The sequence below is a fragment of the Miscanthus floridulus genome, chromosome 3 (genome assembly GCF_019320115.1).
Source record: "Miscanthus floridulus cultivar M001 chromosome 3, ASM1932011v1, whole genome shotgun sequence".
NCBI classification, from domain to species: Eukaryota; Viridiplantae; Streptophyta; class Magnoliopsida; order Poales; family Poaceae; genus Miscanthus; species Miscanthus floridulus.
Genome location: NC_089582.1, coordinates 117,964,679 through 117,987,558, shown reverse-complemented (window position 1 = coordinate 117,987,558; position 22,880 = coordinate 117,964,679). Strand labels below are relative to the sequence as shown.

Below are 22,880 nucleotides of genomic sequence, written 5' to 3'. Positions count from 1 at the left end.
ATCTGCATCATCGTCATCGTTGTCCTCGTTGCGCTGTTCCCCCACGCCGTTAGGCTTGTCGGACGTATCCGGAGCCTGTTGACGCGTGTAGATAGTCTTGAGGACGCGGCAATTCTCCATGGTGTGGTTCGATTTAGGATGGAGCTGGCAGGGTCCCTTCAATGCTTTGGCGTAGTCGTCCTCGTAGTTTCGACATCCGCTGCCCTTTTTCACAGTATTGACCTCGCCGTCGTCTTCCCGAGCGCGCTTGCTCCTGTAATCGTCGCGGCGGTTGCGCCGCTGATTACGTTGATCACGGTGGTCGTAGGAGTCGTTGCGCTGGTTGCGGCGGTCAAAATTGTCGTTCTGACCACGATTGCCACGGTAATCGTCGCGGTGTGGGGGGTGGTCGGAGCGTGGAACCCTTGCTGCTTCTTCAACGATTATCTTTTTAGCGTCGTCAGCGTCCGCATATTTCTTAGCGGTGGCCAAAAGCGCTGTGACCGATTCGGGTCTCTTCCGGAGGAGCTTGTCTCTTAGGGCGTCGTGGAAGCGGAGGCCGGTGACGAAAGCCTCGATTGCTTCGTTGTCGGATATTGATGGGACCTTGATGCGCATCTCTGAGAAACGCCGAATGTACTCGCGTAGTGGTTCATCCTTCCGATCTCGGATCCGTTGCAGATCGTACTTGTTGCCGGGTTGTTCACAAGTAGCGATGAAATTGTCGATGAAGGCCTGCCTGAGCTCCTGCCAAGAGTCAAAATAATTCGCTGGCAAGCTAACCAGCCATTGGTGACCTGCATGACCAACAGCGACTAGAAAGTAGTTAGACATGACGTGCTCGTCAGCCATGGCTGAGCGGCACGCAGTTTCGTAGAGCATGACCCATAGTTCAGGGTTTTCCTTGCCGTCGTACTTCTGAAGTTTCTCGAGTTTGAAATTCTTGGGCCATATGACTTGGCGAAGGTGTGGAGTGAACTGCTTCAAACCCGGCGGGCCGTGGGCAGTGTCATATTCCATACGGCGATAGCTTTCATGGGATGCACGGTCGTTGGCTCTCTGGTTGATGCGAGCGCGCAGATCACGTCCGACGAGGTGACGGCGGAGATCGTTATTGCCATCGCGGCGATCTCGATTGCCATCTGGATTAGCCCTGCGACCGTGGTTATCACGGCGATTGTCGCGGTTATCTCGGTGGTTGTCGCCTCGAACGTCGTGGCGGTTATCCTCCCGGCGGCGGTTGTCGTCCCGATCACCATCATGACCACCGTTTCCGCCTTGACGATTGTCCGATGGGTCGTTATTGCGCGAGCCACGTTGGTTGAGTGGCTGTGAGCGACTTGAGTATTGGCGGCTGTGGCTTGACTCGACAGAAACGGATGGAGCCCAGGCTTGATTCATCTCTGCGGTCTGAGCCATAGCAGCTGTCAGATAAGCTTGTATGTCATCACGGACTGCTTGGGTCTCGGGAGTGTTGGGCAACCGCTGCATTGTCGCCATGGCGACGGCTACGTTGGCGCTTGGGGTCTTGAAGACTTGTTTGTCCCCCACCCTGTCGAAAGCATTGTTGAGGTCACGTGGTCGGAGCCTTATGCGTCGTGCCTCTTGGTCTGCTTCAGCTTCGATTTGGCGGCGATTAAACCGGTCAATATTGCGCGCTTCGCGTGCAGTCTTTTCTTGTTCTATTTCGCCAACTGCTGGCGGCTCGTCATTGCTGACAACATGGATCAAATCCCCTCGTCTTGGCGGGAAAGACGAAAATTGGGGAAACCCGGGGCGTGGTCTGGTAGATCCAGATCGTATTTGACGCCTTCATCTTCGTGACGCTGAAGCTCGGTGTGGATAGATGCGTTGGATGCGATGCCGGATGAGGAGCTAGAGTCCCCTTCTCGGACTGTGTGGACAGACCCTTCCTGATAATCTTCAATCCGGACCATGTTGACGATGTTGCATGGCTTCGGCCGAGATTGGTGAATAGGACATAGATCCGAGCGGCGTCGTAGGTTGTACGCGTAGCTGGAGGCAGCGTTTCGTAGGCCGTAGAGCTGGACCTGGTGGTTCTCCGTCGGGACTTCGTACTCGTAGAGTCGGAGACCTGTCGCGAAGGCTGGATGGCGACGAGCGGAGCGCCCCTCAGGAGTAGATACGACCACAAGATCTGTTCCAAGTCGTGCAGGACGACCGGCCCGAGCTGGTCGGATAGATCTGTTGTGGGGAGCTGTTACCTGCTCATTAGGTTGGCTTTGAATCGTACTTACCAGAGCTAGGGTTTCAGCGAGTTTGATGCCGACCCGATCAATGGGGTCGAGCAGGTCGGTGTCGTCGATCTGCTTTCCTCTATAGCGGGGAAGCGGATGACGGGTTGCCGGCGTGGCTGTAGGCGTGGTCGGAGCCAGATGTACCGTGGTCGGAGCCAGATTCATCGTGGTCGGAGCCGTGTTTACCGTGGTCGGAGCCGTAGCCGATGCAGGTAAAGTAGTCGTCGGCGCAGGCTGAATCCATGCCTCCTCCGCGGTCGTGGCGATGGAGTCGTCGGAGCTGGTGGTCCAGGTGATCTGGCCGACGGTGAACGTGAGGCCGTTGGGCGTAGCCATGGAGCCGGAGATGATGACCATCTTGTTCGCTTGGAGAGCAGTACGCACACCCCCTACCTGGCGCGCCACTGTCGACGAAATATGGTCGGCAGTCTACCTAGGGGTATGCCCAAGGTAGTAGATTATCGGCAGACAGATGCGCAAGCCCCAAACAAGACGGTGACGCAAGATAGACACGAGGTTTTATCCAGGTTCGGCCGCCAAGAAGGCGTAATACCTACGTCCTACGTCTGATTTGTATTGCTGTATGTCAATGAGAGATATTTTTAGAGGGGTCCCCTGCCCGCCTTATATAGTCCGGGGGGCAGGGTTACAGATCTGGAAACTAATCCTAGTCAGTTACAATTGCCATATGTGGCCGAATAAGGATTCCTATTCTAACCGACCAGGATCCTGCTTGGTCACCAAATCCGTCTTGATTCCTTGTGCGGGACTCCGATCGGGTTAACTGGGCCGCACGTCATCTTTCGGGTGGACTGAACCCATCGATCCGGGCCAGCCCAAGCTTAGCCGTAAGGGTATAGGGGTTAATACCCCCACAATGGACCTGTGAACTTGTTATGTAGTGTGCTAAACATGTTATGTAGTGTGATGAACCTATGAACTCAGTTATGCAATCTCAATCATGAACTCAGTTGGCAGACTTTGTTGTGTGAAATGATCAAATTAAACCTGGATGCATGTTTTTGCAACAATTTGGCACACCATTTTCTTGTCCCATCATTCATGAACTCAGATACAATTTGGCAGACCATTTTCTTGCAACATAGTTAAGATGCATCATTGATTTCAAACAAGGTACAGATAAGCTGGATACATGTTTATGACCAACAACACTAACTGGATACATGTTCATGACCATGACCAACAACACTAACTGGATATATGATAACCAGGATACATGACAACCTGCTGTTCTGCTTCACTTGACCAACAACACTAACAGAACTAACACCAAAACGAAAACCATTACACCACCAACTACAAGCAGCCGCTCTCCAATTTTATTCATGTTGGTCAACAATTTCTTGTTGCTCTCAAGTACTGACTTCAGTAGTGCCTCTGAACCTTGGAGATGAATCACTGCAGTCTCCAACAGATCTTGGCAGCCATCAAATCCTTGGCAGGCCTTCTCCTTGTCATTGCCTTCCCTCATCACCTCGAGCGCCATGGCACCCTGAACTCGAACCTGACTACAAGCGCGAGGAAGAACGCCTTTGGCGACCAAGTAATTGATATACTGTTCCTCAAAGTAGTACACTCCACACGCAAAGTCGGTCTGGCAAACAAGAGATGAAAAATCAAAAAAATGCGCATCTCCTCAAAACCAGATCAGAAGTCAACGACCACTTACATGCTCAAGCAGTGGATACTTATAAAACCTCTTCCCCTTGTTGCCAGGCTTCTGCGACACGCGCTCGATGAAAACGGTTCCGCACTTGTGGCAATGAACCAAGGGCAAGAATCCAGCTTGGTCTCTGTAGGGGTCGAGCGACAGCGAAGCTGGGTGCGGCGCGCCGAACGGTGTGGAATGCGAGCTCGATGCCATGGCTCGAAGCTAGAGTTCGTCGAGATGGGGAATGAGGATGGGGAGAGAGACTGACGAGAATGAGAACGGGGAAAGGAAGAAGACGACCGGGGCCGAGCCGAGCTGGTCCAACCGGACCACCTAAATGATAGGACTCAGGCCGGCAGGGGTAAAAACGTCTCTTTACTGTGCTTTCTATCTCCTGATTGTTGTTTTTCTTTATTTTAATGGAGGCGGTGTCCACTGGCAATAATTCACGATTTCATAATGGTACTCAGCAAAAGCAAGTATTGGCGGTGTGTTGCAGCCAATTTGTTTTGTTGTTTTCGCGATGTCCCACAGCAAAAAAAAAAAAAAAAAAAAAAAATTGCCTAATAAAAAAATTAGGCTCGCCAAGGGGCTGTAAGCGCGGCAGTCCCCCCTGGCCGTGGCGTCGTCAGCCCCGGCGCCTCGCCCTTGTCGAGGTCCGGCGGGCGCATGCCGGCGGGCCCACTCGAAGTGGCGCAGGAGGCTGACGAGCGCGAGCTCCAAGACCGGCAGCGCGAAGTTGATGCCGGGGCAGATCCTCCGGCCGGCGCCGAACGGGATGAGCTGGTAGTCGGTCCCTCTGAAGTCCACCGAGGGACTGCCGCCCATGAACCGCTCCGGGCGGAACTCGTCCGGTGCGTCCCACACAGCGGGGTCCCGCCCGATGGCCCACACGTTGACGAAGAGCGCCGTCTTGGCCGGGATCTCGTAGCCCTGCACGACCGCAGGCGTTGTTGATTCGTGCGGGACGAGGAGCGGCGCTGGTGCGTGGAGCCGAAGCACCTCTTTGAACACTGCCTTCAGATATTCCATTCTGCTAGGTCGGGTTCAGAGATGGCCGGCTGGTCGGCGTTGACGACTCGCGCTATCTCGTCTTGGAGCTTGCCCAGCACCCGCGGGTTGGCGATGAGTTCTGCCATGGTCCATTCCAGCGTTTGAGATGATGTTTCAGTTGCAGCGGCTATCATGTCCTGCAGACGCAATAATCGAGCACGGATGAGAGGAACAGTATTGGATTATTGGCAGTAAACATTTCTTGATGAGATACTAGAAGAGAATTTCTCGAAGATATCCTCGATGGTAGCTTTGATGCGATCGTCTGTGAGCTCGAGCCCATCGGCGCCTTCTTCCCTCAGCCGAAGCAAGGCATCCAAGAAGTCCCCATCCTCCTCCCCTGCATCGTCACCCGGCTCCTTGTGTGCGGCCACTATCTCGGACAGGAACTTGTCCCACGCCTCGGCCATGTCGTCGAGCTTCTTATCAAGGCCCGTCGCCCATCTCACAAACCTCGCCGGCGCGTCCGGCAGCACGTACTCCGGTTGGAAGCCCACCATCAGCGCCGCGGAGTTCCCCAACAGCTGTTTCAGCCTCTCTGCTGTTGCCCCGGCGGCACCGGTGGCCGCGCGGGTGACCACCGCGTTGGTGTAGCCGTACAGGAGCTCCCTCAGCTCCACGGCCTCCCCCGCCTCCGCGGCACGGCGGGTACGTGCGACCAGCGCTGCCGCCTCGGCGGCCCGCACAGGCGCGAACGACTCCACGCGGCGCTGGGAGAGGAGGTGGACCGTGGCGATCTTCTTGCCCCGGCGCCAGTGCCCGCCATATGGCGCGAACGACACGTTGCTGCAGCCATACATCATCTTGTCACCTGACACGCTGTGCGGGCGGGAGGCGAAGGCGAGGTCGTGGTTCCTGAACAAATCCGCTGCCGCCGCGGCAGTGGACACCACCAAGGTCCGCCTGCGCCCGAGCTGCAGGTAGAGGAGGCCACCGCTCCCGCCGTAGCGAATTTGCAGCTTGCGCAGGGAGCGGTGCGCGAGGCGGCCGATGAGGTGGAGGTGACCGATCAGCGGCAGCGACGGAGGTGATGGCGGGAGCTTGCTGCCTCGACGGTTCTTGACGGCATAGAGGAAGACGATAAGCACGCCGGCGGCCGCGAGTACGTAAGGAAACATCTTGTCCTGCTCTGCACTGCAGTCTGCTGAGTGATGACTACTAGTACTGATGAAGAAAAGATTGGGTTTCTCAGTTTCTCTTGGTCATGTTATATAGCAATCATAGCGACGTTAACGATTCTTTCCCTTGGTGATTACCAGCTGAAGTGTTGAATTTCTCCCCATCTCTTGTAGAGTTGTAGTCCTGTTGGTGGCTGCGGAAAAATAACTCCAATTTTCGTTTGTTTCCTATCTGTATCTACTCAGATGTGACTTCATACCATTTCTCGATTTGTGCGCCCACGGTCCACTTCACGGAGCACGCCTCCTCCCGGGGCAACATGATGCTGCGCTTCGGCTCCCGCGGTGACGGCGACGCGGTGACGGGCCTCAGCCCCATCACTCACGACGGCGCTCGTCTCACCTTGGAGCGCGCGGAGGAGACGTCCAACCGCTTCACCATCGAGCAGAAATGGCTCATGGCGGTCTCGGCTGTCGACTTCCGGGAGGAGCACTGGGACCTGGAGGGGATCCCGGCCGGCTTCCGAAAACTGGGTACCGTCATCGACATTGACCCAGCTTGCCTCGGCGACGACCACTCCGTGCTCCGGGTTGTGGTGGCCAGGCACACCGCGACTGGGATCCACAACGACCTTTACGTCAGGAACCCAGGTCGGGGTGCTCGGGGCGAGTCGCTGGGATCGCCTTCACCATCGAGGTGTTGCGGATTTGGCTGCGGGAGGAGCAGCTCAATGAGCTGGGGAACCTCCGCCCCTTCTTCCCGCGCCCACCCGGTGGCGCGAACGGCGGCGGGATCACCCACCCTGGTCTTCACGGGCCTGCACCTCCTTTTGGGCCGGTGCTCCATGGGGCCGTGGTGGGCCAGCCGGGCTGGGCCTTCGACGGCCTTGGGCCTTTCTCTGGCGTCGGCGGTTACTTTTTTCCGGTTCGTAAAGCCGCTCCCTTCTCCCGCGCCTCCCCATCATCATTCCATTCCCCGCTTGTTTTCAAACTGACACTCCCCGTCCCGCCTTCGTCAGCTGCCCGCTCCTCGCTCTTCCGTGGTATGACGACGACGACCAGCTCCCGGCGCCGCCACCGCCAACCCTAGTTGGTAGCCCGGCGTGCACTGGTGGCAGCCCGTAACGCCCGGCGGCAGGCAGGGCACCGAGGGGGCGCCGCCCTAGGCGGCTCCACAGCGCAGCAGTGTCCGCCTCGCCGAGAAGGAGTCCGCGGTGTTCGTCCCTGTCGCAGCCAAGGCCATTCAGCGCAAGGCTCTGCGCGAGAGCTTGGTTGCCTGCTCTGCCTCCCTCAAGGAGCAGGTGGCAGGACGCAAGCTGCTCAAGAGGAAGAACCCCATCGGGGCGCTTGACCTTGGGCGCCTTGCCAGGGCTGCTGGCCTCTCCTGCAGCGGGCGCCGGTATGTGGCGGTCGCGGCGTCGGGCACTGCCACGGTTCCATGAGGGCTCCTTGCTATCAACCGCCTCGGCCCGGGGCCTGCGTTCGCTCCGGGGTCAGCTACTTAGCTCTGCGCTCCTTTAGTTGTTCAACGTCACTGGCAACAACTAGCCTGTCCGCGTGCAGGACGTTTTCTCCATCCTCTCCGGCTGCGTCCGTGAAGGTGGGCTGCCGTAGCAACTCCACCATTTTATGTTTCGATGCTTTTCCGCCTTGTTCCTCGACTCCATCTGGTGTAATCTTAGATTAATGAATCAATAGCGCTTTAACTATACCCTGTTATCTTGGAACGTCCGTGGCCTTGGCCTTCCGAAAAAATGCGACGCGGTGCGCGACACCATCTCCATCTCTCGCCCTCACATTGTGTGCATTCAGGAATCCAAACTACACACAATTGACTCGACCAAAAGCAAAGGCCTTCCTCCCGGCTTACCTGAGCTCCTTTGTCTACTCTCCGGCCGATGGCTCCCGCGGTGGCATCGTCACGGCCTGGAATCCGGATTTGGTCTTAGCTAAGGTGGTCTCCCAGACCGACCACTGCCTTACCGTGTCATTCACCTCGACCTCTTCCAACCATATCTTCACCGTTACGAACGTCTATGCTCCCTCCGATCACCGCGACATTGAACGTCTATTGCACAGCCTGCGGACTCCAACTGGTTGGCCATCGGTGACTTCAACCTGACTAGGTCAACAGTGGACAAGAACACTGTCAACTTTGATTGGAGGCTGGCGGACAAGTTCAATAGCGCGGTCGACGGGCTCTCTCTGATCGAGCTACCACTCCTTGACCGTCTATACACTTGGTCCAGCAAGAGAGACTCCCCGACCTTGGCGAGGCTAGACCGTGCGTTCATCAACAACGCCCTCGCTGCCGTCTTCCCCAATGCCTGCCTCACCTCGCGCATTGGATCCACCTCCGACCACATACCTCTAATCCTCAACCTCCCAACTTCCATTCCAAAATCACGTCGGTTCTGCTTTGAAAATGCCTGGCTAAAATGCCCAGGCTTCCTCCCCTCCACCACACCCGCTTGGTCTAACGCTTGGGTCACGAACGAACCGGCCGGCGAGCTCGTCGCGCGGATCAAGGCCTTCCAGCATGCCGCCAAGACCTGGTCCCGCAAACACTTCTCGTGGCCATTTGATTACCATAACGCCTCTTTCATTATACTAATGCTGGACGTGTTCGAGGAAACTCGAGCTCTGTCGGCCGGAGAACGACGCCTCCGTAATCTTTGCAGGGAAAAGGTGGGACTCATCGTGGCGTAGAGGGCGTTGTATTGGAAGCAATGGGGCAAGTTCCGTGCCCTGCGCGAGGACGATGCCAACACATGCTACTTCCATGTCAGAGCGTCCTGTCGGTCTCGACGGAACGCAATTCGCGCTCTGCAGATCGACGGCGCGACGCTGGTAGCCCACGACGACAAGGTGACCGCGCTCACCACCTACTACTCCACCATTCTAGGCGGTGAGGTGGACATAAGCTGGGAGTTCGACCTTCACCACCTCTACAACGGCCACCAACGGGCAGAACAGGGCCCCCTACTGGTCCCGTTCACGGACGAAGAAGCCCGGAGCGCGGCCCGCGCAATGTGCGCCGACAGCGCACCGGGCCCCGACGGCGTCGGCCCGGGCTTCTACGCTGCCGCCTAGTCGACCGCTAAGCCGGCGGTCATGCGCTTCCTCCGGGCGTTCCACGACGAACAGGTTGACCTACAACGCATCAACCGCGCGCTCATCGTGCTAATCCCAAAGACGGAAGCTGCTGCCACACCGTCAGCCTTCAAACCGGTATCGCTACAGAACTGCCCGGTAAAGATCCTGACCAAGCTGCTCACCTCGCGTCTCCAACAACAAATCTCCCGCCTCATCGACGTGGACCAGACGGGGTTCATCCGGGGAAGGTCCATCTTAGAAAACTTCGTTCTAGCGGCTGAATTGGTGCAGCGCTGCCATAGACGCCGCGTCTTAACGCTGGTGATCAAACTGGACTTCGCAAAAGCTTTCGACTCCGTAAACTGGGACAGCTTATTGAAGATACTGGAGGCCCGGGGCTTCCTAGAGAAATGGAGAAGGTGGATGCGGCTGCTACTCTCCACCTCAAGGTCGGCCGTGCTTGTCAACGGTGTCCCGGGGCCGTGGATACAGTGTAGGTGGGGTCTGAGGCAGGGCAACGCCTTGTCCCCGTACCTATTCCTCCTGGTGGCAGATGTTCTACAGCGGCTACTCAAGTTTGATGGCTCGGTCCGACACCCAATGGCCGATGGTCCATGCCCAGTCCTCCAGTACGCCGACGACACCATCATTCTCCTCAGGGCGGAGACCCGAGGTGTTGCCAGGCTCAAACAGCTCCTCGACATGTTCTCGTCGGCGACCGGCCTCAAGATCAACTATGACAAGAGCACTATCACGTCGATGCACTTGCCGGAGGGGGCCATCGAGGATTTCCTAGGCGTTCTCAACTGCAACGTCGGCAGTTTTCCCCAAACCTACCTGGGACTGCCGCTCTCCAATGTCAAGCTCCCGCTTTCGGCGTTCGCTCCGCTCATTGCCAAGGTGGATCGGTACCTAGCGGGCTGGCAGGCCATGCTGCTGGCCATGGCGGGCAGAGTGGTCCTCGTCAACGCCGTCCTCACCGGAGTCCCCAACTACGCCATGGGCGCCATGCTACTCCCCCCGTGGTTGTCGCCGCGATCGACGCCCGCCGCCGTGCCTTCCTGTGGTCCGGGACGGACAAGGCCACCGGCGCGAAGTGTTTGGTGGCCTGGGAGATGGTCTATCAAGCCAATGAGGATGAGGGTCTAGGCGTCAAGTGGCTGGACAGTGGACACCCATAACGCCTGTCTACTTCTGCAGTTGGTACATCGCCTACACCACCCGCAAGGCTAGGCGTGGGCTATGTGGGCGCGCAGCCAGCTATACCTCGCCGACCTCACGGGCGACATGGCCGGCACGCACTGGGCGGCCATACGCGATCTACTTCCCGCCTACCAACACATCACGACGGTCTCGGTGGGGAACGGAGAAGACACCTCCTTTTGGCATGACACATGGCTCACGGACGAACCGCTGGCGGCGAAAATGCCGGCGCTCTTCAGTCACTTTGTCGGCCGAGCCACATCCGTGCGCGACATCGTCCATGGCGGCCTTCATAACATGCTGCAACGGCGACTGTCCAGCCAAGCCGCCGACGATCTACAGCTGCTCGACACGCTTCTAATGGACGTCGAGCTTGACAACGCCCCGGACCAGAGATCTAGCCTACTCTAGGATGCCGCCGGGAAGCTCCTGACCAGCTTCATCTACAAGGCGTCCACTCAGGGCGATCAGACGTCCCCCGCCTTCAAATTCGTCTGTGTCAGACCTGGTACACCGTGAGTTGAAGAAGGCGTAAACCAAGGAAGTCGTGAAGGAAGCCAGAAGACGGATTCTAGCAGTTATGTAATAGATAGAGTATGACATGTGGGCCATAGGCCAAGGGGTATGTTTTAAGCGTGCGTTGTGTCGCTGTAAGACTCATCGAATTTCTGAAATCTAAGATCGGTGAAAGAAGAAGATTCCTCTTCCCGTTTCCTCATCTCTCGGTGCTTCCTGGACTCCTCACGTCGGCGGCGATTGCCGGCGGCAACGGGGCATGTCAGTTGGTATCAGAGACGGTGTATCCTCAGCGTGGGGGGCGACGGGCGACCGCAGTTCTTCTTCGCGCTAGTTATCCGGCGACGGCTGCCTCGCAGCGGCGCCGCCACTTCTTCCATCCGGTAACCTACTACCTTCAATCCACCTCACAGCAGTTGCTCAGTCCATCTTAGTGCGAAACACGACCGGGCGCCTTGATCTGCAGTTCGTAATTCCGGTGGGCAGGGGATATCCGTTAACGCCCTCGAGGTGTTCGACGGAAGGAACCATAGGTCCCTCCTTTGGGTTGAACTGGGTCGGCTCCGGCAGTGGCAACACTTCACCTGAGCTCTGCATTTTCCATCTCCACCCATCCACAACACACCAATTCCCACCCACCAAATCCTACGTCATCTTTCCTCGGCTAGAGTTCGGCATCGATTTGGAGGCGGCGGCAGATACGAGTTACTTTGGCACTCATTCGAGGATTGCGAGGGTTGCGGGATAAGTTCCCGTGTAAAATTCCGTAGCATTCTTACTCGATTAGGTTGCGGTGGCGTTGGCGGGGGCGCGCTCACACACTCGGGTTGCGGGACAAGTTCTCGCGTAAAATTCCTTGGTGGTGCCGTGCGTCCAGGCGTAGTCTGCAGTTCTGGTGTGGTAGATTGTTGGGGAGGCAGAGGCCAAACCGGTTACTACACCAGTCAGTCCATGGTATCTCAATTTCTTCACGATGGCTCCTCCTAAGCCTTCGGTTCAGACCAAGTTCATCCTCGAAGCCATGTCGACCAACACGGATGATGAAAAGAGTCGCTGGGAGCAAGTCATGGACAATTTCGACCTCGTGTTCAAACAAATGAATGATATCAGTCTGATCCAACAGCAGTTGAAGCAAAGTGTGGATGAAACAAAGGCAGAGCAGAAACTCATATCCAAGCAAGTACAGGCAAATGGACAAGCAGTGGCTTCGCTAACACTACGTCAGATGGAGAATGAGGCTGCACTACATCAATCAGAGAATATTTCGCTGGGCTCTGCGGAAGAGGCACATTTTGACAACATCTTTGCTCACAAAGACTATGTAGTGAAGACTGAGCCATCACCAGAAGGATTCCACACATCACCATGCACTTCCCAAGATGCAATTTCCAACTTTTGATGGCAACCATCCCAAGATATGGCTGGACAACTGTGATAACTACTTCAGAATCTACAAGACCGAAGAGGAGATGAAGGTCACATATGCCACAATGCATTTACAGGACAATGCTGCCAAATGGTGGCAAGCCTACAAACAGGGTCGCACTTGGCCCTCCTGGACTGCATTCTGTTCAGTCGTTCTGTCCAAGTTTGGGATAGATGATTTTCGTACAGCCATCACTGATCTGCTAGCTCTCAAGCAAAGTGGTACCGTGGAAGAGTACACTTTGGCGTTTCAGGCACTGCAATATAACATTACCATGCACAACAGCCACTATGATGAGGTTTTCTTTGCTTTAGCTTATGTAGCCGGTCTCAAGGATGACATCAGAGCAGCGGTAGAGCCCCAAGTCCCACTCAAAGTTGACAGGGCAGCTCTAATTGCCAAGATCCAGCAGAGAACCCAAGAGAGAACCAGGGCCAAATATAACAAGAACACTACTGCTCCCAAGCCACAGTTTCAGAAGCAGGACACTCCTAGTCCTCAGACCAACAATGCCAATCTGCAAAGACTTAGGCAGTTGAGAGATTACAGACGTGCTAACAATCTGTGTTTTGCTTGTGGTGATAAATATGAACCTGGCCACCAAGACACTTGTCCCAAACGTCACAAGGCTCAAGTTCATGCCTTGGTTATCAATGATCTAGACACAAACAAAGAGGAAATTACAGAAGATATGCTGAATCAGCTAGCTATTGAAGAGACTCTTGCACAAGATTTCTATCACTTATCTCTGAATGCACTCTCTAGTATGGATACTGACAACTCTATGAAGCTCAAAGCCCTTGTGCAAGATAAAGTGATGCTTACCTTGTTAGATTCTGACAGTTCACATAGTTTCATCAGTTCCAACTTTGTAAAATTGGCCAAGTTAGATACTGTAACAATTCCCACAAGGACAGTCAGATTGGCTAATGGAGACATGTTGACTACTACAGCCAAAGTAAAGAACTTACAGTGGTATATTCAGGGGCATACTCTAGGCTGTGATATGATAGTCTTGGACATGACTACTTATGATGCCATCTTGGGCTATGACTGGCTTAAGCAACAAGGCCCTATGGAGGTGGATTGGTCCAACAAAACTCTCAAGTTCCACATCCACAACAAACCAGTTAAGCTCCAGGGCATTATCTCCCCTCCTTTGCAAGCCAAACCCATATCGGCCAGTAAGTTATACAAAGACACCAAAGGCAATAACAGTTGGGCTTTTGTTATTGTAAAAACCACCCATGCCACCTTATCTCCACCCAACCTTCCACCAGCCGAACCACCTCCATCTATACAACACATTCTTGATCAACATAGCCAAGTTTTCAGTGATCCCTAGACACTACCACCATCCCGGAGCTATGATCATTCCATCCCACTCATCCCTGGAGCTATACCTATCAATGTCAGACCTTACCACTATTCTCCTCAACACAAAACTGAAATAGAACAGCAGGTCCAGAAACTGTTACTGGCTGGGTTAATCACCCACAGCCATAGCCCTTTTGCTTCCCCTGTCCTCCTAGTCAAAAAAAAAGATGGGTCTTGGCGCTTTTGTGTGGACTACAGAAAGTTGAATGACATGACTATTAAGAATAGATTTCCAATGCCAGTTATTGAAGAGATTCTTGATGAGTTGTCTGGAGCAGAAATATTCACTAAGTTGGACATGAGATCAGGGTATCACCAGGTGAGAATGTTACCTGAAGATGAGTACAAGACTGCTTTCAAAACACATCAGGGCCATTATCAGTTCAAGGTAATGCCATTTGGGCTCACTAATGCACCAGCCACTTTCCAGTGCATCATGAACCAAGTTCTTCAACCTTTTCTGAGGCAATTTGTCCTAGTGTTCTTAGATGATATTCTCATATATAGCAAATCCTTACAAGAACACCAGACACATTTACAGCTGGTTCTCCAGACACTGTTGGCCAATCAGCTTTATTTGAAGCAGTCCAAATGCTCCTTTGCTCAAAGCCAGTTGGAATACTTGGGCCACATTATATCAGCTGATGGGGTAGCCACTGATCCTTAGAAGACAGCAGCTATGGTTCACTGGCCCACACCAACAACTTTTACAGAACTGAGAGCCTTTCTGGGGTTAACAGGATATTATAGAAAGTTTGTGAAGGGTTATGGCATCATTGCAAAACCACTGACCAATCTATTAAGGCACAAGCAGTTCCAGTGGAATCCAAATGCACAGACAGCATTTGATGAGTTAAAGATTGCTATGTCCCATACTCTAGTTCTCACCCTACCCAATTTCCAAGAACCATTCACTGTGGAAACAGATGCTTGTGCAGATGGTATTGGGGCAGTTTTGATGCAAAAGGGACAACCAATTGCTTTTCTTAGCAAAGCCTTGGGGGAAAAGCACAAACATCTCTCCATTTATGAGAAAGAGTTCTTGGCATTGATTATGGCAGTTGAAAGATGGAGACACTATCTACAAAGACAAGAATTTGTTATTTTGACAGACCACAAGTCCTTAGCTTATCTCCAGGAACAGAACCTGCATTCTGATATGCAAAGGAATGCCATGACCAGACTGATGGGGCTGCAGTTTAGAATTGTTTATAAAAAAGGGAAGGACAACTTGGCAGCCGATGCCCTATCCAGGGTGGCTCACCTCCACACCTTACAGGCTGTTTCTATGGTCAAACCTGATTGGTTGCAGGAAGTACTTCATTCTTATGCAACTGATCCAAGGGCCCAGAAGCTGCTGACCCAACTGGCTATTCACAGCCCTGATATGGTAGGGTACAGCTTGGACAATGGTGTCATCAGGTACAAGAACAAGCTCTGGATTGCTCAAAACTCAGCCTTACAGACAAAGATTATAGCAGCTTTCCATTCTAGCGCTATTGGAGGTCACTCAGGTACTAAAGCAACATACCAGCGACTCAAGACTCACTTTGCCGAGTCAACCTCCAGCTTAGCACTGCTTACCATCCCCAGAGTGATGGACAGACTGAGAGAGTCAATCAGTGTCTTGAACTGTACCTGCGGTGTGCTGTCCAAGACTCACCCAAAACCTGGCACTCTTGGCTATCTTTAGCACAGCTGTGGTATAATTGTACTTACCATACTTCTCTTGGATGTTCTCCATTCAAGGCTTTATATGGCTATGATCCAAAGGTTGGAGCTGCTCCTATTATACAACAGACAACACCAGTCATAGTAGCTGAACTGGTAGAGAACAGGGAACTCCATTTGAAGGCCCTCAAGGAGAATTTGGCACGGGCACAGAACAGGATCAAGGTGATGGCTGACAAACATCGTACTGACCTTGAGTTCCAAGTGGGTGACCAAGTACTCTTGAAGCTGCAACCGTACACACAGAGTTCCGTGGCCATTCCCTAAACTGTCCTACAAGTATTTCGGGCCCTATCTGGTTACTGAACGCATTGGGCGGGTGGCCTATCGCCTGAAACTTCTAGACGACAGTAAGATTCATGATGTATTTCATGTTTCACAGCTTAAACCTTTTGTTGCAGCGTATACACCAGTTTTCTCTGAGCTTCCATTTACTACTGATATTGAGGCCACGGCGGCCCTGCCTGGGAAGGTACTTGAGCGCCGATTGGTCAAGCGCGGGAATGCCGCTATTCCACAGGTGCTCATTCAGTGGACAGGTCTGCCACCGACCTCAACAACCTGGGAAGACTACAACGTTCTTCGTCAACGGTTTCCGCATGCACCTGCTTGGGGTCAAGCATCATCTTCGGCGGGAGGAGATGTCAGACCTGGTACACCGTGAGTTGAAGAAGGCGTAAACCAAGGAAGTCGTGAAGGAAGCCAGAAGACGGATTCTAGCAGTTATGTAATAGATAGAGTATGACATGTGGGCCATAGGCCAAGGGGTATGTTTTAAGCGTGCGTTGTGTTGCTGTAAGACTCATCGAATTTCTGAAATCTAAGATCGGTGAAAGAGGAAGATTCCTCTTCCCGTTTCCTCATCTCTCGGTGCTTCCTGGACTCCTCACGTCGGCGGCGATTGCCGGCGGCAACGGGGCATGTCAGTCTGGCACTCGTTCGCGCCGCCAAGGGTAAAGCTCTTCGCCTGGCTACTCACAAAGAACAGGATCAACTGCAAAACCTGCCTCGTTCGCAAGAACCTACTTCAACATGCTACCTGTGAGATTTGTGGGGGCTGCGGACGAGTCGGCAGACCATATTTTTTCAGGTTGCAGCTTCGTTACTACCTTCTGGCATGCTATAGGCTGGGCGCCGGAAGGGATAGCTCCGGTGACACAGCTATGGGAATCGCTCATGCCACCGAGGATTCATCTTGACGTTGCCCACCCCATCATCATCCTATGCTGCTGGGAAATTTGGAAACACCGCAACGAGGTGGTCTTCAGAGGTTTGGAACAAAGCGTGGGTCGTCTTGTGGCTGCTTGCAAGGAGTCAACACGCTCCTGGGTCTGCCGCATACCGAGGAAGAATGCTTCCCTGGCCGCCAAATGGAGAAACACCTTTGACATGTGATCGTTCCATTTACTCGAATCTTTGTAAGACTTTGTAACTTGGAGGGCTTGCCCCCTTCCACCAACCGGTTCTACTGGCATCTGGTGGGGATTTCTTTGACCCCCCCGAAGTTTAACTCAAAAAAGATGTGACTTCATCAAATGGATTGTCTGGTGAGCACACTTATCTATGAAAATTCTTCGACATTGAAATCTCAGACTGACGCTGCGTGACTGGTCTGAACTCTGAAATATGAAACCGCTCTTGTTATCGTGTTTTGGCAATATATGCACACATGGTGATGGCGAGCACTTCTTTTGTCTCAGCCTCTGAGGTCCAAGAGGGAAGAGCTGTGATGTCCTTTAACCTGAGCAACGGAGGCTGCGCTCTACAAATTATCAGCATTTATCTGCGCAGTTTCAGGACACCATGATTCTTCCATATGAAATTTAGATTTTCAAGCTATGAGTTCCATTAGAACCTTTCAAATTAGAAACCAAAGTACAATATTTTTCACCCATGACTATACTAGTACAGTAAAAATGCCACTTGCACAAACAAATTCAGTGCAAACCCAACAACAAAAACGAAAAATTCCATGCACGACAAACTCTCTTTATCGCATAAATTCCACTCCTATGATAGTAGTTGCATCGATCCTACTTTGTCTCACTTGCACCTATCTATAACTTCATCCACTGACACCCACTCGATCTTTATATATAAATATATACATACCAAGATTCAGAGTTTGTGATGCTCAATGTCTGGTATGGCCAGGATTAGGATTGCCAACAAAGTATGCAAGCACTCCTACCAACGGAGCATTGATGTAGGTGGTGGGCTCAGATTTCCTGAAATCTGCACGGTCATCCTCATAAGCATCATCCTCCCCCGGCCCGCCGACCACTGCGCCGATCAACAGGTTAGGGTTCGCGCTAGATGAATTGAAGTATGGCGTGCCTTCTTTGCACGCCATCCGTTGAGGATGGTCCTTGATCGAGGGCAACGACGATGCCCGGTGATGGATCCGCTGAGGGTACCGGTCACCGTACCCGATCATATACGACATTTTCATTGGATTGTCTCCTAACAGGTAATCAACCTGCAGATATGTATGGATAAATTCGAAATGTTCAGAGGGCAATTTGTCAGTTTCACTAGACTGGATGTCACCGTGTAAGGCATGTATGGTGAAAAATGTCAGAGATATTACAGTACCTGCTTTTTGGCTTGAAGCCGAAGAGTTACAGGGCCAACTGAGACGTCTCCACAGTTGACAGTATGAGAGGATTTGGAGAGGTACTTGGCGTAAGTTAGGAGCAGGAAGGAGATGGAGGTGACATGCTGCATGTTGCTGCCTCCAGGCTTGTAGATCATGCCCCCAGGGGTGTACGTGATATGCGGTGAAGACGACTCTGGAATGAGCGTGCATATGAAGCTGTCTGCAAACTCCTTGTAGGACTGCAAAGATAGCGCATCGCCTTCAATGAACTCCTGCAAACATTTTTCTTGCACCAATCAAGTCTGCACTGCTGATATTTTTCAGCATAATTTGCATTCAGTGATCGAAGGAGATGGATGGAAGCAGCCCGTAACCTTGGAAACAAGGACGTTGAGGCCGGCATGCTTGTTGTCCCACCCGAACTCGTTACTGCTGTCTTCTGCACCCAGGGTCTTGCCATTGTTCTGAATGTACTGGAGGAATGTGTCATCCTTGGAGGCTCTCCGTAGCCATGCTGCCCCCCACAGCAGCTCATCCTGCCAAGGATTTCAGTACGCTTTAAGCCATTAGCTTGATCAGTTCTGAACTTCGGTGGTTCTGATTTTTCTCGGCTTATATTAAGCCTCTTCTTCTGTAAAAATTGGCGCACAAAACTTTTGCGTGTTCAAAAAAAAAAAAAAGCTCTGAATGTTCTAACAGTGGAATATGTGGAAGCAGCCTTCAATTCTCATCGATTTTACATGAGCATAGGTTTTGATGAAATGTTGCATGTCGGCCCACACTAGGTACACTCTGCCATTATGTGTTGTATGTTTGGGTGTCAGCAAGTGGAAACTCAACTTTTTGTTGATATATGCTCTGTTGCCACTCATAGTGTGTGTTTAGTTTCAGGAATAGGGTCATTTGTCATTTTCTGCCCCTCATTTTTTTATTTGGCTTGTGGAATAGAATTTTGATTCATCCACGAGCACTCTATCCCTCGCTAACAAATAATTCGTATAAACATGACAATTTGAGCACCAAAAAACTCATGAAGTGGATTCATGATGCACAACTCATCTATGAAAGTATGGTTCCTCGAACCAAACACTCATTTCGAGCTATCAATCGCTTATGATGTTCTACACCTTTCCTTTGGGCCAACACATAAATACATAATACATGAGCAATATGTAGTGCGTGTCAGACAGGAATCAGCCCAAATTGCTAGAGGTTGGAGCGCCAGAAATTCATGAATAGAAACTTCAAAGCTTGTTGTTTCATTGAAAACGACAGTTAGTGGTGTTCGAGTCTGTCTCTGTTTTAGCTATTTCGCTGACATTACTGTTCTTAAGAGCATGTTTGGATAGGTGGGGACCAATAGTAGGCATTTTTGGCCCATAAACATTTTTTGCTGTTCGTTTTTTTTTATCAAATAATATGCATGGTTAGTGCTTACAGACAGATACAAATTGTCTGGTGGACTATGAACTACTCCCTCCGTCTAGAAAAACCTACAATTCTAGCACAATGTCATGGTTTAGTATCTTAAGTTTGATTAATTATAGCTAAAACATATCAATATTTATGATATCAAATAGATATCATTAGATTAATTATGAAATATATTTCTTATTAAATTAATTTAAAGTTATAAATGTGAATAACATTCGCTAGAAATTTAATCAAACATTAACTATTTTTACAACATGTTTTCTTGGCGGGAGAGAGTAGCACATATTTCCAACCAACGCTATTGCAACCGCAACACAGTGTAAGCTTATTTTGTGTGTTGCTGTGTCGAGGCAGAGGTGCAGAGGTCATGTCGCCATCTGCTCACAGAGGCAAGGAAACGAGACAAAGCATCTGACCTGGTAGCCATTGAAGTCGCAGTAGAACGGGCAGCCCCCTGCCCTGAGGTCAGGGTCGTCGCTGTACGCGCCCTTGTACGTGTCCGCGAACTCGAACGCCTTTCTCGCGCTCGTGAGCAGCGTCTCGGCGTACGCCGGGTCGGCATCTCGGAACACCATGGACGCCGCCGCCAATGCCGCCGCCGTCTCCCCCGCGATGTCCGAGCCCGGCCGCCCCGCGCTAACGTTGTACACCGTGCGATCCGTGTCCATGTCCTCCGGCCTCTCCCAGCAGTCGTGATCCTTCCACGGATCGCCCACCTGCATTGCCCGTGCACAGCACTTTCAGCGACCCTGCATTGCTGCGACGACATGAAAGAACGTGGCAGACTGGCAGTGCACAACAACAATGCCGCGCGCTTGCCTGCAGAAAGATGACGCCGGGGTGGGAGAGCGCCTTGAGGAGGTAATCGGTGGCCCAGCGGACGGCGGCGGCGGCGTGGCGGCGCCCGTCGCGCGGCATGGAGTCGCCGAACTCGATGACGCTCCAGGCCAGCATGGTGGTGGTGAACGCCATGGGGAAGCCGAACTTGACGTTGTCCCCGGCGTCGTAGTACCCGCCCTCCAGGTCGACCCCGGCCGCGGCGCCGTCCGACACGCCGGAGTCCCCGCGCCACGACGCGCGCTGGCCCGGCGGCAGCCGCCCCGACCGCTGGCCCTCGAAGAAGAGGATGGACTTGGCCAGCGCGTCACGGTAGTCGTGCCGCCCGGCGGCCCAAGGGACGCGGAAGAAGGAAGCCGAGCAGGATGGCACGAGCCACCGCGCCGCGAGCAAGTACGCTAGTAGGATGTGCACACATAAATGGTGGACGGGAGACGAACGAGGAGCAGAGCAAGGCGCCATTTTTTTCCAGCTTGCTGCTTCTACTCACTCGCACTAGCTCACTGTCACCTGCAGCGCATCTTTGGTGTTTCGGCGCGTATTTATAGGCAGCAACATGTCAAAATGCACATGCTTCCTACTGACAAAAACTGTTATACACTGCCCTTTTATCCATGGCACTGGTAACTTCAGCATTGGTGGATTGCATGTACTGATGTACACAAGTACTGCAAACACACAACAAATTGACGTGGTCCGGGCCATTCATTCACATTTCACTCGATGTGTTAAGTAGAAACCGCTGGTGATGAGTGCCATCAATATATATACATGGTTGCAGGGATGGTGTGTATTTTCAGGGTCTGGGGTTTTCTTGGATTTATGGTAGGGAATGTGTGGGATAGTTAAAGGACAAAGGCTGGGGTCACGGGAGTGGTGGTAACAAGAGGTGAGGCCAAAGGATTCTTCAGGGTTTCTTGATGGCCTACACGGGCAACCAGCAGCTACGGGCCACGATGTGGTCACATGCAGCGGTTAAGATAGCGGATGGAAGAACTAGGCCACTAGTCCACGTACGTAGGACCATCCTGGTTAGATCCTAAAACTGGCATTGTTCAAACATGGGATCAGTACAGATTGGGCTTTCATTCAATGATTTTCAAATATAATTGTGGTTTATGTTTTCTTATTGGTCTAACTTTTAAAAAGGGAAGCCAGCCTTGGGTTGAAACTCGATTGGTTGGACTAAGTTGTAGCCCTTGTAATTTCCATGTAGTATTATTGTTTTAGCCTAACATATGAAGGAGAGTGTGTCTTTTTTGTCAAGTCTTGGCTCATGTTAGATGCACTATATGTGAACTTTGTTTGAGCAAAAACATGAATGGTGCATATAGTAGTGCTGTTTTTAAGGGTTTTATTGTGTACGACACTTTTAGAAAAGCCCAAATCTTAAATTAAGAAAGCTAACATTAGGTGAGACAAATATACATATATAAAAAACTTATCAAATTGAAATTACTACAAACTAAGCATAGGTCAGTTGGTAGGATTTCTTGTAGTGGAACTTATCCACCCGTGTTACTTATTGTAGCATTTTTACTTCATTTTTAAGTATTTCATACAATCATTTGATATGGTTTATGCCACTAGTGCTAATAATTGTGTTCTGCAAATCGTGTTTCCAAATTGCCAAAATCAACATATTTGGGCACTTTTTTTGCAAAAGGGGAAAAGACGATGTTACGTGGATGTCAAAAAGGGAGCCTAGGGAAGCCAAAGGGGTGGAAGTCAACATATTTCATGGCCCAGTAAGATGTGCGGGTTGGGCCTATCCTGCTCAGGTCTATTATGGCGTTGCGCAGTATAGAGCCTACTTTTGCTAAAGGACAGAGGACATGTGTTTGGGAGAGCCCGAGGGTTTCGATGCAGAAGAGAAGAATGAAGACGTGGTGTCAATCTTGTGAGAGGAAAAATGGAGCAACTGTCGGGCCACAGTTATTGTCACAGTGCACGTAAATTAGGTTAACACGCGGTTGGGAGAGCCCTAGGGTTTCGATGGAGAAGAGAAGAATTAACTTAAGCACAATGATAGAGCCTCCTTCCAAATGTTCTCATGTAACTATGGTTGTTAACCATTACCTATCGTTTACCGTTGCCTTGTGATGTTTGCTGGCAACGAACCCGATATCCTAGATATGAGCACTCTCTCATAATTGTTAGCTCAAGCACTTGAGTCGACTCGTCATTAGTTTTAATCTTCATCGCATTAGTTCAATAGATTGTGGTTTCCTAACATGTTGATTTGTTAATACTTAGGGAATGTTTGGCTCCCCACCACATCGTCTTGCCAGCCTCACCTACGGCGTGCCACGAGTAAAAGGCTACTGCTTGGTTTAAACTTTAGATGTGGCTGCCATGGGCTTTTGTAGTTGATAAACACGTCACGGTTGTGGCGGCCGTTTTCTCCGCCTAAGCTTTGACGACGCCACAACTGTTGTGGCAGGAGTTGGCTGGGGACCAAACTGCCCCTTAGCTTTGCCTATTAGAAATATACTTGCTCCTCAAGATTGATATTAAATTTTGGAATACTTCTTAGGAAATAACTACACCACCACCATGCACTTGTGGTCTAAAAACGCTA

The 22,880-nt window shown here is 51.8% G+C and overlaps 2 protein-coding genes and 1 pseudogene across 2 annotated transcripts; 1 reads left to right on the top strand and 2 right to left on the bottom strand.

The window, feature by feature from the left end:
- Window positions 1-4,484: 4,484 nt before the first annotated feature.
- LOC136544270 (cytochrome P450 71A1-like) lies at window positions 4,485-6,080 on the bottom strand (annotated as a pseudogene).
- A 5,836-nt stretch (window positions 6,081-11,916) lies between these two features.
- Window positions 11,917-13,666, top strand: LOC136544269 (uncharacterized). Its single transcript, XM_066536488.1, has 2 exons — window positions 11,917-12,081; window positions 12,242-13,666. Exons 1-2 carry the CDS (start codon window positions 11,917-11,919, stop codon window positions 13,664-13,666), a joined length of 1,590 nt encoding a protein of 529 aa, XP_066392585.1.
- Window positions 13,667-17,236: 3,570 nt separating this feature from the next.
- Window positions 17,237-20,974, bottom strand: LOC136542178 (endoglucanase 23-like). Its single transcript, XM_066534499.1, has 5 exons — window positions 20,282-20,974; window positions 19,879-20,178; window positions 18,403-18,564; window positions 18,025-18,300; window positions 17,237-17,908 (listed from the first exon to the last, which is right to left on the bottom strand). The coding sequence occupies exons 1-5, from the start codon at window positions 20,759-20,761 to the stop codon at window positions 17,564-17,566; spliced, it is 1,563 nt and encodes a 520-aa protein (XP_066390596.1). The 5' UTR covers window positions 20,762-20,974; the 3' UTR covers window positions 17,237-17,563.
- Between the last annotated feature and the right edge of the window lie 1,906 nt (window positions 20,975-22,880).